This window comes from Carettochelys insculpta, chromosome 6 (genome assembly GCF_033958435.1).
Source record: "Carettochelys insculpta isolate YL-2023 chromosome 6, ASM3395843v1, whole genome shotgun sequence".
Classification (NCBI taxonomy): domain Eukaryota; kingdom Metazoa; phylum Chordata; order Testudines; family Carettochelyidae; genus Carettochelys; species Carettochelys insculpta.
The window spans coordinates 10,346,907-10,364,319 of NC_134142.1; the positions used below are offsets into that span (position 1 = coordinate 10,346,907).

Here is a 17,413-nt window from a genome sequence, read left to right on the forward strand (position 1 = left end):
TCAAGTTCATAACAAAATCAAGCCCTGGTCTTTACAGAAACTATGGCAAATGCAATCAACCCAACACAAAATGTGTCTGAAGAGGGTGTAACCAATATTATCTATCACTGTTGTTTTAGGCATAAAATAGTTTTGCTGCAGAGCATAATCATAATAACATTATCAATTGCAGTGCGTTCCAGGGGCCAGCAATCTTTCTGAGGCAAAGTGCCAAAATTTGACCTTTTGACCTCTGTGTGATCCGACTGTCCATGATACTATTTAAAGTCACTAGTAGTCCTACTTACAGCAACTTCATTAATAAATAAATTAAGCTGCAGAGCTTTACCATTTAGGGTGTGGTCAGTAGCATTAGCAGGTCTTTTATTAATCCACAGGCAGCCTGGCTTTGAGCAAGCTCCCAGCCACATGGGGATAGGGAGGTGAGGCTGAGCTCCCACCTCATGTGCCGATGAAAATTGGCTTTCCTGGCACCCGTGGTGGGAGTTGCTGCCCCCTGGTGTATTCTTTATCTGAAACCCCATTATGCAAACCTCCACGCTACCCCAACCCCATCCTTGTCCCTCTAGCTTCTTATGCTGGGGCACAAGGAAAAGATGTGGAGAACGTAGAGATTTAAATAGAGCAGAGTCCCCCAGCCAGGACTGCGAGAATGAGACAAGCACCAGACCACAGGGAGGCTAACATGCTGCTGTCTGGCTTCTACTGCTACCATAGTGGCTACTGCCATAGTAAACTAGACACATTCTGAAAATACATTTTTTGCTCCAGCCAGAGAGCCACACTCAACCAGCCAAATAGCCACATGTGGCTAGTGGTAGTGCAGGGGTGGGCAATAATTTTTGATGGGGCGGGGGCCACTCAAATATTTTGGTAAGTGGTCAAGGGCTACACTTTCCTATGGAGGGAATGTGCGGTCCGGGGGTGGAGTGTGGGTGCATAAGGCAGCCTTGGGTAGAGCACTGGGGTGCAGGAAAAAGTAGGGGTCAGAGTGGGGTGTGGGTGGAGGAGGGGTTTGTGACCTGGAGCAGGGTGTTGGGGTGCAGCCTCCAGGACGATGCATGGGAGCAAGAGAGGATTCTGGCCTGGGGGAGGGAATAAAAGGCAATGTAGGGTCTAGAAGGGAGTTGAGGTGAAACCAGCCAATGGGAGCTGAGAAACTGTGCTGCTCTGCCCCACCCCCAGCAAAATTTCTCAGATCTCATTGGTCAGTTTTCCGTGCTGCCTCCGCCCCCTGCAAAACCGCTCAGCTGCTATCGTCCAGAAACCAGCCAATGGGAGCTGAGAAATTGTGCTGCACTGCCCCACCCCAAGCAAAATTTCTCAGATCCCATTGCCCATTTTCCCAGGGTGCCCCCCCCACAGTCCCCTGCAAAATCTCTTGGTTCCTGTTGGCTGGAAATTGGCCAATTGGAGCTGAGAAATTGTGCTGAGAGATTTTACTGAGAGCCAGGGCAGCACTTGCCACGGGCCAGTGGGAGCTGAGAGAATTTGCTGGGGGCAGGAAAAACTCTCGAAGCTCTCTCCCCTCCACAGCTGTAGGGACCAGCCACGGGCTGGATTAAAAGGCTTGGCAGGCCAGATCCACCCTGTGGGCCAGATCTTGTGCACCCCGGGCCAGTGTGTTGGACGCTGTGGTGCTAAAGGAATGTCAAAGTGCATGCTAAGACAGGGTCCCTGCCGCAAAGCATGTGCGATCGAACTGGACGAGGCAGGCAAAGACGGAACACAGAGAAGTGGGGACGCTGATCCTCAGCGGTATGTGGCTTCCTTTTCCCATTGAGTTCAGCAGAAGGTAGGAGCCTAGCTACCTTTGTGGAGCTGAAGCTATGTGACTTGCTCACTGTTGTTCATGGAGATGAACCCCAGATCTCCTGGGGTCCCGCTCCAGGGCCTTAACCTCAAAACCATTCATTCTCCGCTGATAGCAAAAGCTGTGTTCCTGTAATCCCAACGCCGTGCATTTCTCCCAGAGTAATAAGCTCGGCAGTTGCCTGGAGAGTTTCCTTCAAGAGCTGCACCGTCACTGATGAGCTGGTCCACAAAACTCCAGGGACCTTGGGATGAAAGGATCACACAGAATCTGTCCTACATCAGCTGTGCCTCAGTGCGCTTGTTTTACGCTCGAGTGCTCTGTTTGCAGATGATCCAATGAGAGAGTTTTGATCTCTGCAGCTCTAAGGCCTTGCAAGGCACATGTACTGTTCTGTTCAGCTGTTGGCAGACCTACAGCTTAGTGGACGTTGGGGTTCCGTCAGTAACGCACCACTATGTGGTTTCACAGTTCCCTTAGCAGACATCTTTTATTCACTGAGGAGTGGCACCTTCATTAGAGAGACAATAAATCTCTTTCTTTGTTGGCCTTGCAAAGCTCCTTTCTTCACTTTCCTTTCAAACCGTGTGACCATCTTGCTAATACAGACCTTGTTTTAGCCTTTAAACTATTCACTTCCATCATTTTGTCTCTGGTGGGGCTCCACTGAAATCCTCTTGGTTTACACAAACTGAGGTTCAGACCTGTTGTTCTTAAGGTTAAAAGTGCAGCTAAAGACAAACAGGAAGTTAGTAGGTTTTGAAAGTTCGGTCTTGGTTTAGCTGTCCTGTAAAACCATTTATAGGGCCATGATGTAGGCCAAGGCCCAGATCGTGAAGAATGAATGGAAGTTTAATGGTGATACCTACATACGCTTCAGACTCTAAACCTATCTGACTGCTTAGCCCTAAATCTTCAGGCGTAGGGTGAAGTTAGCCCTGTTGTTCAGTTCATACAAGTAAAACAAATCACCACAATTGTACTGGGGTTATTTCCTTTTAAACTGTCCTAACATGCACTTTGATCGCCTTGTCCTGCCATGACTACTCCGAAATCAAGTCTCTATTCATTATTAATTGTTATGCTTGGTAACTGTATGAGCGCGTAACAAATAGACAGTCCCTGCCATGAAGAACTCACAATCTCGTTATAAGGCTATAGACAGGGCTAAGGTTTGGGTTTCATGATTCTATATGACATCACTCACAAAGTGCAAATATGCAAATATGTGACTCTTCAGCAGTTGTGTTTGTTAGCCGCTGGGATTTTGTGTGCACAATCCACCTAATATTAAACAGTTGTGTGTGTGTGGGTGTAAGAAAGTTGCATGTTTGCACATGTAAATGAATATAAAAACATCCGATATCTATTTGTGAATAAAAGCTCAATTCCAGCGTCACAGGGACACAAGCAAAGTAAAGCTCCAGTTCCTGGGTTTGCACGGGGCGTATGTCAAGCAGAACAGATTCCTACCTGCCCAACTGTTGTATTTCCCCATCGGGTGCGTTGCGACTTCTCTTCTGCCAGAGTAACAATTTATTCCATTTCCTCTGCAGAGTTCCAGGTACCAGTGACAGAACCTGACATCAACAACAGGCTGGAGTCGTTGTGCCTGAGTATGACTGAGCATGCGCTGGGAGGTCAGTGCATCTTTTTCCCTTCCCTCCATTCTGTTGTCCTCCACAGTGCCGGGAGGCTTCCCCATTTTAAGTCTTTCCTCGTCTCCCTGAGGCTGTCAGTCACAACCACCATCCTCTTGCCTGAGAGAGGAGAAGACAGCATTCCCTCCCCAGTAATTGCTGAGGAGCAGGTAGGGGCACGTCTGCCATCAGGGAACGGGGGCAACGTTCCGGGCTGAAAAAAGGAGCAAAGAAACTGAAAGGAAGGAAGCCACAGCATCCTCTGGAACGTGCCCACCGCTAACCAGCTGCTGAAGAGCAAAGGAGAGTTCAGCTGCCCCACCCAAAGTGCTGACTTGATTAGGCACTGACACGAGGAAACCTTTCAAGGTTTCTGAGCGCCTGCAGTTCCCACTGAAGTGAATGGGAAAGGACTTCTGAGCACCCCTGGAAATCAGGAGAAAATTGTTCAGGGCACGTGGTCGGAGTTTTGGCAGAGGGAATACAAGAGCCAGACCCTTAGTTGAGGTAAACTGGCTCAAAACTCAGTAGATCTAGGCAGATTTACACAGCTGAGGAGCCGGCCCTGTGAATAGATTGGGGCGTCTGGGCAGGGGCAACAGATTCTGCCTAAAACTATGAGGGGCTCAAGGCCAGGCCCCCTCTATGGCCCCACCCTGCCCCTCCTCTGAGGCCCACTTTCTGGCCAAGTCAGAAACCAGAGCCTGGGCAGAGAGCCCAGGCTCCTCCATCTGCCTGAGGTGGGGGTCCCAAGAGCAGCCCCCAGCCCATGACCCTACTCGGGTTGATGGAGGGTCCACAGCTCCCAACAGCTGCACGCACTCCCTGGGCCAGTCTTACCCAGGCCATTCTCCAGCCTGGCCAGGGGGCCGAGCCCATGGGAAAAAGTGGGAGGGCCATTGCCCCTTGGCTGTTCCAGTGCCCCTGGGCCTGAGTGGGTTGTTGCTGTACCACTGCATCAGCCTGCAAACTGAAGAGGAGGGCCAGGTTAGTGAAACTGGGGCTTCCCAAACGGCCCTTATAGCCTAGTGCCGCTCAGTCCAGTGTAAATCTGACTGCAGTGACAGTCCTGTGCCTTTCTAACGCGCCGGTTGCTGGAGTGTCTGGTGCTCTGCAGGCCAACAGCCACCAGTTGGGCAGTACAAGGGAGATTTCTCAGAGATAGGAGGCTGGGAGTTGAATTCTGGGAGCTCTGCATTAGCTGCCTACCCTAGTCAACTTAACCCGAAACAGATGCATCTTCCCATGGGCTCTTAAGGATTCTGGCTTGGGCTGAGCTCTGGCAAAAGTGAGGTCCCTGATCTCCCTGTAGAAACCCCTATTTATGGTTACTCTGTATCCTGGTAACGCCCACAAGCCCCGGGCAGGGATCGAGGCGCTGTTGCTCCAGACACCATGAAGAGCAAATACAAGAGTCCCTGTGCCCCCGAGCCCACCGTGTAGCTGTCAGACAGGACACCATCAGTGCCCAAAACAGATATGGGGTGGAAGTGGGTGGGCGGATTGGGTAATGGAGCCAACGACTTAGCAAAAAGGTGAATGGCTCAGCGAGGCCCAGGCCTGGCGAAAGCCCGAGGAAGACCTGACTGCATCACAGCACATGAAGGTTTTGTGACTGGTTTAACCTGGATTTAGAGAGCAAACTGAAACACCCCTGCACAGCTGCTCCAGGTGCTGTTAGCAAGGAACTAGCCCTGACACTCCCAAACCTCAGCTGTCCAGCAGCAGAAAGCCCATCTGTGGACAGAGAATGGACCAAGTCAGCCCATCTGTCCCCGCAGCAAAACCACCCCTCAAACCGCCCTGCCTCAAACAAAGGGTTTGTGCAGCATGCCCAGGAATCCAGGCCCTGTGTTGAACCAGCCCAGGGGAGTGGGTGGCCAATTCCAGAGCAGAGAACACCCTCTTGGCAGCCACTGCCTGCCACTATGTGAGGAGAGGTGCAGAGTCTGGGAGGAGCCAGACCAGTTAGGGCTTTGACCCTCATTGCCTGGGCCCAGGCCTCTCTTCATGAAAAGCACTATAAGTAGCTTTAGATAAGCAAATGAAGCAGAGCTTAACCGAACCTGGTTGTTCTGAGTCTGAACATCCCAGCGGGGTGAGCTGCTGCCTCAGTCTTCAGGGAGTTCTGTGATGAGCCGAGCAGGGGAACAGGGCATGCTGTGTGTCCGGCCCTGCCTGAGGAGTAGCTCCCTTGGCCACTGCCAAAGTCAGTAATGTGGTAGGCCGTGGTATGCAGGGCTGCTGGCCTGATGCATCACTCTGGCTTTGTAACACAACGACCCAGTGTCTGGACACCAGCTGCCATGTCTCCTATGAGTCGGATCATTACAGCAGCCCTCCTAGGTATTTCCTCTGTCTCACGGATGGGCTCAATGGGCTGCATTGTGTGGGATGACTGCCTCTGCTGCTTGCCGTAGCAACCCGATTCCCTGCCTGTGTTCAGCCGAGGTCTCCCCGGGGGCACTCCCAGTGCCGCATTGGAAGTCACTTTGCGTCACCGGGGGTCACCCCTCACGCTCAGGGCAGCAATGGGCACAGTATAGCTGCAGGAGCCACCCCGCAGTCTACCCTCTATGTTCTCCTCCCAGAAGAAGAGCACCTCCAAGCTGGGGTACCTATCTTGTATTGAGCCTGTACTAGGGAGGAGCTAGGGGCAATGCTGTAACCTGGACCTGAACTCCTCAGAGCCTTGCAGGTGTTGGGATCCAGCTTTTGGTTCAGCCCATTCACAAGATGAGCCAGGCACTGAATTTGGATCCACACTGCACCCAACTCTAAAGGGCGCAGGCTGTGAAATCAGGTTGATCTGATGTTTCAGTCCATACCCGTCTTTGGCAGGCATCCGTAATTCCAGAGGGGGCTGGATATACAAGAGCTTTCTCTCCAGGTAAGATCTCCGCACCCCAAAGCCTGCTGTGATATTTCGGAAAGCCACCCCAGTGCCTTCATAAATCTGAGCGTGCCTGAGCAGAGGAGTCACGTCAACCAGTAGTTATTCCGAGACAGCGAGTCAGTGAGACTGAGAGCTTGTGCCCGAATGCATTTGTCAGAACACCTGTCTGGTTGAAAACTTTTCCACAGCATGAATCCTCACCATAGCTTTTCATTGTTGTTCTTTCTTTCCATGCTTGTTCCCCTTGTAGAGAGCTGTGCATGGAGCATCATAGGCACTGTGGATTTCATTGGCGGGAGCAGGTGTGATACGCCCACGCACACCTCTCAACGCTATCTGACTGGTCAGTTGGCTCACTACGGCCTCGCTGAGAAACCACACTTAACTGAGGCATTTACTGACCAAAACCCCTCATCCCGACCACCAAGTCCACAGATATCCTGACTTCCTAGCTGCAACAGGATAGGGTCCCGCTTGAAAAGGGTCAGAAACTGTACGTTACCAGGCGGTTGTCAGGAAGAGAGGAGGCCAGAAATTAACTAAGGGGAATTTAGCTCCAGATGCCTCCATCATGGCTGTTCTGAAGTGTTGAGGGAGCGCTCTCTGCTCCCAGGGAAATAAGGTAGAGTGGATAGTGCTCATCCCATCGCGGGGCCTTGCTTCAGGCATAGCATGAAGGCTGCCTCCATGACATCTCTTGGCTCTTTGAGGTCAGGTCTACACCACAGGGAAAGGTCGGATTGAGCTACACACTTCCAGCTACATTAATTACCTACCTAAAGTCAACGTACCTTAATCAGGCTCCTGCGCTGTCTCTATTCAGGGGGTTTGACAGGAGCCTGCATTCCCCTCGACTTCCCTTACTCCTGCCCCGGGGGGGGGAACAGGAGTGCCGTGGTTGATGGGGGCACCTGTAAATTCAATTAGTGCATCCCCAGTTGGTGTGCTAAATCAAACTCTGGAAGCTCAACCGCAGCAGGGCCGACCTTCCCTGTAGTGTAGATGTACCCTAATTGTTCCTTTCACTTGCTTAACCTAGTTCTGCTGCATCTTCGAAACAAAATAAACCCCACACCACTGGAAGAAATCCACCCAATAGCCGGCAATCCACTAGGCAGGACCTCATTGCCAAACGCTCCTGGAACAGGGACCTATCATACAGTCCCACTCGGGCTGACATAAAGGGGAGTTCTACCTGCTAGGGTTGCACAGAGCAAGATCTGACCAGCTTACAGAGTTGTGCATCTCCTACTCTGACACCCACGTATTAATTTAGGACAAGACGGTCTCTTTGGCTGTGTTCTGGCACAAGGGACTTGCACAGGCCCTCTGCACCGCAGGGCCCTGCTCAGCTCTGCATGGCGACTGTTCACTGACCCACATGGCGGGGGGGTGGGGTGGAAAGTGGGAAAACAGAACAAGAAGTGGGCAATAGACCTGCAGCAAATTACTTCCATTCCGGAGCACAGGCGCGCACTGGGACTCTAAGGCCATGTCTACCCAAGCTCAGAAGATTGACCTGTAGCGGGTCGATCTGGGGTTTGGTTTCATGCATCTAGTGGGGTCTCATAAAATCGACCTCTAAAGGGTCACAGTCGACCCCTGTATCTCTCACAAGACACGAGGAGTAAGAGAGGTCAACGGGAGAAACTCCCATCAACCTTGCTCAGTAGAGACAGCCAAGTAAGCCGAGTGCAGATAGCTTGATTCTAGCTATACAGTTGCCATAGCTAGAATCGTGTATCTGTGGTTGTTTTCGTTTGCCTAGTGTTGACATATCCTGAGTCACAATGTATTCCTTGGGCTGCTCCCAGAACAGCAGAATTGGCCATGTCCCTTGCTCAGAACAGATTGCAACAATACACAAACCAGCACTGATTTTATATTCCGCCCGGGAGAGGGCGTGTCCATGTCCTCATGACTGGCACACAGATGTGGAGGATAGTTAGGTGGATCCAGGTTTGAATTGCCCCAACATTCAGACGCACCAGATGTATTCAGGCTAATCTGCTGTGTTTATGTAAGTCAGGTATGTGCAACATGGTCCTGGTGGCAGTGCAATTCGACGTGATGTGCGGTGGCTCCTAACCGTGACTTAAATCTTTCAGATGGTGTTGACAGAACCTCTACGATATAGAAGAGGAGCGTGTAACAGTGACAGCTCTGGCCATGAGAGTGACTGCGGCAGGTCCAGGGGCAGCAGTCTCCAGACTCACACAGGATTCTCCAAGAGATTTTGCGTTCTCTCTCTCTCTCTGTCTCTTGTTTTAATTTTGTGAATGTGTAGATTGTCCTTGTGAACATATCATTAGAATTGGACTTTGCTTGGTCCATGATTACATCCTCTCTCGAGGAAAAGCCGGGGGGAAAGGCAAAGTGCTGGTAAATGAGGTGTTCAACCCCCCCGAGGAGGGGGAGCACCAGAAGCAAGCCCTGTTTCTGAATGCAGAAATTAACAAATCACGCATGTGACCAAAAAACAACGGGGGAACTTACTGTTCAGCGTTTACGACTCTTGTATTTCACTGGAGCTCAGACGTCTACTGGAGCTGCAGTGCAGTCCAAACACCAACAACCAAACGTCCTCGCAAGGAAATTTAAAACAACTAAATTTCAGTTTGTGTACTGTTTACATAAGAGCAGATATTAAGGGTACATAAGTGTATAATAATGTCAGGTGGGCCTTTGTCTCATATTCCTGTTGTGAGCAATTTGTTTTGTTTTGTTTTACTTCGGTTAAGAGCAGCAGGTTTGCATTTTACATAGCAGCCAAGCTGTGCTTCTAGGGGCAGGCCTTGGGTTTTAATCCTATCAGCCAGAATGGAGAGGCCATGAGAGAAGGGAGCAAGGGATGTTGCAAAGTGAACGGGGTTTTGTGTGGTTGGGCGTGAAGTGCTAGCGCGATCAGATTCTTGTTTCTTATCTTGTGTGGGTGAGTACCTAAAAGATGCTGCATCATGGCTTTTACAGACCTGCCACTGCATCCCAGACTGACTGGTCCATTTTCAGAACTAGCTACTGTTTGGCAGCTACATCACAGGGGCAAGGGGCTGGGCTTTTTCTTGCCAGGGGGTAACAAGAGGATGTGAAGAGGTAGAGAAGGATTAGAGGGGAAAGCACGAGCTTCCTGTGTGAAGGGACCATGCAGGAGAGCAGCAACGTGTAAGCAGTGCTGGACGGCAGCTCTCGGTATGAATAGTGAGTGAGTACGCTCTGCTCAGTGTTTACACTGGCACACAAACACGGCTGCCTTTTTCTTGATCCTTAAAAAATAATAAGCAGGCATGTGGCTGCTGGGTAATCAGCAGGCTAAGCTGGGTATTACACGGAAAGGAAGGAAGAGCAACATGTGGATGGATTAAAGATTTAAGAGACAGTAGTTTGATGCACATCTTTCTGCTGCTGTCATCCCAGACCTGTAGCTATACCACGTTTTTCATAACTGAGATTTAAATATGGACCTTGTCCATTGCACATGCGAATTTGAGATAATTTTCATCAAACAAGTGTATACCTGAGATCAGGTCCCAGACTCAAGTCTCATTTGCACCAGCCTCTATCCATAGCTTTTCCATTGAATTCAGTGGGTTAACTCCATATTTACACCCAAAGAAGAACAGAAGCTTCACCTGACATTTCAGTAACACGTGGTTATTGAATCCCCATTAGACACAGAGAGTCTGGTTTTTTATTTTTTTTTAACCTTACACCAGTTTTACCCCAGTGTATTTCCATTCTCTTTAGTAAAGTTAATCCATATTTACATTGGTGTCAGTAAGAAATGCTTTGGCGCATGCAATTTTTCTTTATTATATAAAGAAAAGTAATCCTTAGTACATGCCATGGTTATATGAATCTATACAGTGCTTCAAAAATCAGTGTGGTCGGCTCATGTTGGTTGGGTGGTTGACATTCTCTGCAAGGAGCTATGGAACTGCTCAAAGAATCAAATATTTTCGGTGCCAAACATTCGATGCAGCTAGTTTGAAGGTGGGAATAAGGGCTAACCTGCAGCTTCCCAGAGGTGTTCTTATGTGTGCAATAAGGTTTGTAAATCCAATTTAGATGCAGCATTTTTACTTAACTTTATAAAAACAAAAGTGCCAAAATGCAATTTTTCATGCTGATGAACAGAAAGTTGATTTTTTTTTTTTTTGGTTCTGTTTACTAGAATGCATGATGCAATGTAACTGAGCATGATTTGGTGGCGTAACAAAGGAAGAGGGAGGAGGGGGTTTTGGAATGTGTTATAAGGAGTTTAAGAAAAGTAAATGAAGAGGATAATGAACTGCAGTATTATACAAATTGTATAGGAAATCTGTGTTGCATCTCGAGTATTTGTAGCTATATACAACATGCAGCATCAGAAAATGAATTGTGAACACAATCACCTTAGCATGAATCTTTTGAAAGGAAGACAAAGTATTTACAAATCTGAAATTCTATTTATTCCTTTGCTGAATATAGAAACAGAGGTTATCTGATTATTAGATATATTATTTTGAATATATACTTATTAACTTGCTATGGCTGGTAACCATGATAATGATGTCTGTTATTAACCACCACATAATTCAATTTTTCATTTGAAAAAAAAAAAAAGAAGCTTATTTTTCCATTGACCATGTATAGGTTAATGAGAGACTTCGTTGTGTTTTGCTGTTTTTTGTTTTAATTAAGAAGTGGCTTCAGTTCAGTTTTAGAAGTCCTTCCTAGCTCTGTTATCAGGCCTGTGTTGAGTGCAGGTATAGAGCTCAATTTAAAAATCAAATCCTAAAGTAAAATACATTTATTTATAAAAACCAGTTGCATGCATAAGGCTGTGAAGTCAAATATTTAGTAATAAAGCGGCAGTGCCTTTATTTTTTTGTATTTACCCATTTATCCCAAATGCAACTGTTTTATAATAAGCAAGTATCAAAGGATTTCAAATCTCAGAGTTACAAATATTTCACTACATAGAAATGTGGGTTTTTTGTTTGTTTTCTAAGTAAAGCAGTGTGTACTTGGCATCTCTGCAAGCATCTCTTCCAGAGACAGTAGTTTGCTACACTATTATCATGTATGTATGAGGTTTTACTGGTGCTTTTATCCTTAGTGGTTTCTTACATTTATTAACAGTAGAGGGCAGACACATACAAGAGGCTGAAATGTACGCAGAGTGAAACACTGATGGTGGTTTTTTTGCTGCTTTGGGTTTCACTTCTGAATGACAGCTGACAAGAAGAATAAAATCGCTTGTGTCTACTTGGTGATGCTGTCTGCACTGACAAGCTGATGAATTCCATGTATCCAAGTGTCCTTGACTGCGTCCACGCTGCCAAATGAACCTGCTTTGTGCCAGGTCAAGCTTTGCTATCCCTCCTCCCCTGTCAGCTTGCCCTGCTGAGCTGGACGGGATCATCAGAGTCTAAAACCATAGTGCAATGCACAAGGCAGCTGGCAGATTTCATCGCAGGGCACCCCTACTCACAAAGCACATCTCTTAAACAAGTGCTTAAGTTCCACTGAGTTCAAGGGGACTTACGCATGAGTTTAAAGTTAAGCACACACTTTGCTGAATAGGCACTGGAATCAGATGTTTTGTGCACCGAGCGCTGAACTGGGCTGACTTCAACCAGTGCAGCCAGACACAAGCGTTTGCCTCTTTTGAGCGGGATACTGACAATGTCCCCCTGTTGTGAAAACGAGCCGTGTTTGACAGTGGACACAGCCTTCCGATTATCTCTTTCCTCCCACCTTCCTGGTAAGGGACAAGTATTCATGACACTGAGGAAACCATGCTTTTCCATTGAGGTGCCATGAGCTAACCCTTTCATGGACAAGCCTGATGTCTAAGTAGCAATGCAGGTACCTGAGCTGGGGATCAGTCTGTTTTTCTGAGATGGTGGAAAGTCAGGGATTTTTCTCCAGTCACCAACAGGCCTTGTACCTGAACAAAGTGATGTGTGATACATGGTGACATATGAACAAATACCATGAAGTCCCCTGTTCCATACATGTAAGAACGTAGGACTGGGAATCAGAGCTCAGATTTTAGTCAGCACTTAAAAATATTTCTGTTGTCAACTTTCTCTATCTTGGGGTGCAGAAGGATGACCCATTTTAGGCTTTCTGAATGTGCCTGATGAAAAGTAGATCCTGCAGAAGTCTAATTTGCACACAGTTATGATAACACTAAAGTTGATTTTATACAAGTCATCAGAGTTTGCAAAGTGAGTTTTATTTTTTGTATTCCTTTATCTTTACTTAAAGGTGAATGTGTATTCCTCTGGGAGGAATAGGAAGAAACCAGGAATGTTAATAATGTTAAACAGAATACTTCCTCTCTTATTAATATATAACCCTTCTGTATTTATGCACACTGTAAGCGTACTTTAAAAAGCTTTGAATTTTCTTTTGTTGCATGCCACCTTCTGGCAGCTCCTTCTTGTACATGCATGCATGCATTTAGTCTTGTGTTTTCTGTATAAAGCTAGTGCACAAAGAAATATTTTTGCCTAGTTAATGTTGCCAAGCAATGCATATTTTTTAAATTTGTCATATATGGAAACAGCATGTTTGTTACATGTAAAAGCTTCCTGATATAAAGAAATACTAATGTTTGAAGATGCTGTTCTTTGCAAGTGTACAGTTTTCAAATGTTGTTACCAGTGAAACACCCTTGTGATTTAAACTTGCTACCATGTATTTATTACTCATTTCCTCCCGTGTAACTAGGAACCATGGTTATATTTCATATCAACATTATATTGAAAGTGAGGGGAGACGATTAATACAACGTTTTGTAACACTGGGGTGTATTATCTTATTATTTATTTGTTGCGGGGGAGGGTGACATTTCTTTTTCCATTTTTTCCCTTCCCCAAGGGCAGCGTTGTGATGCCAAAGGAATGAAGGAAAACAGCTGCTCAGTTTTGTAGAAAAGTGGTGTTATATTTCTGTAGAAGTCCTGCAGCTGCAATTTAGGCCCAGATTATGATATTGAGATACCTAGTCCCCACTGATCTCGTTATTTAGGTGCCGAAGATCTGGGCTTTCGTGTGTGTAAATGCCAGAGCATCCCACAAATGTTTATCTGTCCCTTGTGAAGTAGGTGTGCCAAGTTAGTACTAACCCCCTCTGCAAATGTAAAACTGAGGCACAAATCAGAATCCTCTTTTTCAAGGAGACATGACAAGCGAAGGGTTCTGACAGCCAGGCTCAGAACTCAGGAAGTTCTGGTTCTATGAAGCTGAATTCTCCAGCTATCCGGCACTTCTGTGAACTCTCTTCTGCATCACTGTCAGCAGTTCTACCTCACAAGACGGCTCTCCCGCTGTTGTTTTTTCTGTATTTTTGCCCTCACAAGTTGAATCAAGATGGGCTGTTTTCCCGGCAGATCTTTTCTTGGGATTATTCCGAGCAAGTTCACAGGAGGTCAGCCTACATGGTCACAGAGGTCCCTTCTGCCCTTGGACTCTGAATCCATCTTCTCCCACTGGCATAGTGGATTACCATGCCACAGGAAGCATTGCTAACCATGGCAACCACACCAGGCCTGTACACAGGAGGAGTGCAAGGGGTTTGAATGCATCCCCCCAGGGCTGCCCCACCCCTTCCCCACTCCAGCCCCAGTGACTCTCCAGGCTGAGGTGAGTGGGGCAGCTGGTCAAAATAGGCCCAAGCTGCTCTGAGCTCTGTTGGGCTCCTGGGGCTTGGTGAATGTGCTCCTGGCTTCTGCCGTGTGCCCTGAGGTTGGCTCCTTTCCGAAAGGGAACCCACCAAAATGGGAATGGCTCCAAAAGCAGCCCCCAACAGAGCCATCACTGACAGGAGAGTGCACAGTTCTGGGCCATTCCCTCTCCTTCCTGCCAGCATGAATCAAAACCTGCTGATCACCTGGCACCCTGGCAGTCATCCCCCAGCTGAAAGGGGCTGGGCCTGCTGCTCTGAGCACCTGTCCCCCAGCTCTGTGCAGGGCTCACACACAGGTCTGCAGCGGTGACCCCGGCTCTCAGGCTGAGGTTTTTCTCACACCTGTGTAGTCCAGGCGGGGGGCAGCCAAACTTAGTGACCCCCTGAGCATCGGGCATGTCTGCTGGGCCTCAGGGCTTCAGCCCCACAGGAGGTGCCAAGATCCCACTTGCTAACACCCGCCCCCAACCCCACTACCATGGGTCTGAAACCCCAGGATCATCCTTCCCCACGAGGCAGAGTTAGAGGTGATGCATGGGGCCCTGCATAGGATTATGCAGGGGTGATCAGTGAAGGAGGCCTTGGCGGCCACATGACCACCCCCAGCCCAGGAAAAGGCTGGGAATCCTCCCCCTCCATCTCAGGTCCCACCAATCCCCACCTCTGCTCTACCTTCCCCGCCCCTGCCTGTGTAGAAACTGATCTGTGCAGAAACGGGAGACCTCCCTGTCCAGGGATGGAAGCTGCGACCTGTCTAGAGCAGGGGGTGCTCAAAGAGGGGGCAGGCCCCCTCGGGGTGCATGTGTGTGAAATTTCACAAGTGGGGGCGCCACATGATTGGCTGCCAGCTCAACCATCTCATTATGGATGTTGACATCGGTTCCTTTTTTTACATGTGCGCATTCACGTTTCTACACCAATTAAAGTTTTTACATTCTACAAACTTATTTTCTTACATGTGCTGAAAGTTGTTTTTTTTTCCCATAGGAACATAACCAAAATTTCCATCAGTTTGGATTGTATTAGACAGCTTCAGGAAGGTGGGAGGGGGGAGAAGCTACTTGCAGGGACAAAAAGTGAGCCCGACTTAAAAAGTTTGCTCACCCGGGTCTAGAGAGCTAAATTCACAATGAAATGTGTAACTGTGGAATAGGTGGTGTAGCAAAGGGAGATTTATTGTTCGTAACTTTCTTAAAACAACCCAGATAACACCAGCTGACTCCCTTTACTTCCCAGCCAGGCAGTTAATGTGTCTGAGACCTTTTCTCCCTGCTTTCTCTCAGACTGCATTTTGAAAGCCTCCCTGAGAGAGACCAATTTCTAGTTACTGGCCCTGTCACAAGAGACTTCTAATGACTTAACGAGGGAGACCAAACGTGCCCAATTTGCTGAAGCCGAAAGCTGCAATCTGTCTAGGTAGGAAATTGGCTTTCTCGGCAAGGTGTTGAAAGGTACACAGAGTAATTGTAACCAGCGTATATTCCGGGTTGATTGACAGAGCAGCAGTTTCCAGCAGCACTAGTTGAAGAGCAGCAAAAGTGTGTGAGCCTCCGAGCGCTGTTGACTGACTGCCCTGACGGGGAAGGCCAGCGTGGAATCAGGACTCAAGAGGCAGACTTCAAGCCCCTTGAAGCTACAGACAGAGATGGAAAAAGTACCCCAACAGTTACTTCAGTAAAAGTGGTCCTGTGGCACCTTAGAAACTAACAGCTATTTGGGAGCATAAGCTTTCGTTGGCAAAGACCTGCTTCATCTGAGCCCACCAAAGCTTATGCTCCAGAATATGTTAGTCTATAAGGTGCCACAGGACTTCATGCTGTTCTCGAAGATACAGACTAACACAGCTATCTCTGTGCTACTTAAATGAAAGTAGAACTGCTGCTGTGGGGGGTGTACATAATTACTGCCAGTAAACCACTTGAGTAAAAGTACAAACATGGCCTCTGTGTGCATACGCATCACATCTTGATTGTACTCTGCTCGCCAGAAGTGAAAGCAGCCACACGTTTACTCAAGTAACATTTTGGGTACACTTCCCCCCTGTAGAGGGGCAACAGTTGTTGTTGAGAGCCCAGCACAGAGGGTTCCCAGAGGTACAACTATGGCTTCGTTAATGCTTTGAATGTGCCAACCTGAGCTCTGGCTATGTTGTAGCTCAGTGGTATCCAAAAATCACCACAGGGGGCTCCGCGCAGCCAGGTACCGCCCTCAACGTCCCACCCCCGCACCGCAGCCAGCCACTCACCCCACCAGAGCCAGGCACACACCACCACTGCCACGCGAGCATTTTGGAGCCGTTCTCATGTTGGGGTCCACCCTTTCGGGATGGTGTCAGCCTCAGGTGAACAGCAGACCCACAGGTGCACATTCAAACCCAGTGAGGCGGTCACTAAGTCGCACTACATACCGGGGCAGCTCTGGCAAGTCACCAGGGCACAGCTCATGTCGAGGCTGCGGGGCGGGGAGGCTGGGGAATCAACAGGGGCACATGGAGACCTGTGATTCCCTTTTCCCCACCCTCAGTTTGACCCTTGACTAAGCAATAACCTGCTGGATGGACCTGGCCAAAAATGTTCCATCACTTATGGAGGGGTTTGTGAGGGACGGTGGAGGTTGCATTTCCACCACTTTCTTTGCAGAAAACAGGTGCATTCCGCCCAGAACCAGGCTGCTTCGTTGGCGAACTGAGACACCCCGACTCGCCCCAACCCCCAAAATTGTGTCTGTTTTGCCCGTTCCAGCTGACTAGAGTTCATTCAGGGTGGGGAGGGTGGGTTTGGGGAGGAGAACAACAAACAAAAAATTACTCAAGCCGTGGTGGCAGGAGGAATGGTCTGTTTGCTGTCCCTTTCCACCGCTGAACAGCAAATCCTGCCACAGCACTAAATCTGTTTGGCTGTGTTAACCCCACAAGAGGCCAGCCAGGCCAACAGCTCCTTGCCTGGCCCTGGCATGCTGGCACTGGCCGGCCGGCCGGCGTGCACCTCCTGGACGCAGCTGGTAATGGTCGTTAGGGAAGCACTTATCTAGCTGCTCCCAGGCAGACTTGAACCTGGGCCCTCTTGCGCTCAGTGCAGCTTCCGCTAAAGGCCAGCTGGCACTCAGCTTGGGCTGGAGCTGACACCGTCTTTCTTAGTAACATGGGCTAGGTACCGCTGCATGGGACAGTTAACCACACCCAGGTGCGTGGGTTACACACATACTGTGAGTGACTCGCAATTAACTGCGTCAAATAAAAGCTTCACTGGCGCCCTGCCTAGCTGCAGATTCAGGCCTGCTGGGCCCAGCAGAGGCCCACCCCTGCCAGACTGGGCAGAAGCCAGGCCTGCTGGCGAGCACACTGGGTGGGCGTCGCTGTGCACAGGAGCTGGCTGGGCGGCACTGGCT

The 17,413-nt window shown here is 48.7% G+C and overlaps 1 protein-coding gene across 4 annotated transcripts in view; it reads left to right on the forward strand.

Annotated features, from left to right (window-relative positions):
* SAMD4A (sterile alpha motif domain containing 4A) overlaps positions 1-13,142 on the forward strand; it is a 218,303-nt gene extending 205,161 nt beyond the window's left edge. For 2 of the 4 annotated variants that reach the window (XM_074996232.1, XM_074996234.1), the window contains 3 exons: positions 3,370-3,453; positions 6,600-6,692; positions 8,458-13,142. In XM_074996232.1, coding sequence (XP_074852333.1) covers positions 3,370-3,453; positions 6,600-6,692; positions 8,458-8,486 — 206 coding nt within the window. In that variant the 3' untranslated portion in view covers positions 8,487-13,142. The remainder of the gene's footprint in view (positions 1-3,369; positions 3,454-6,599; positions 6,693-8,457) is intronic. The other 2 variants (XM_074996233.1, XM_074996235.1) reach the window with 1 other exon arrangement.
* Positions 13,143-17,413: the final 4,271 nt, after the last annotated feature.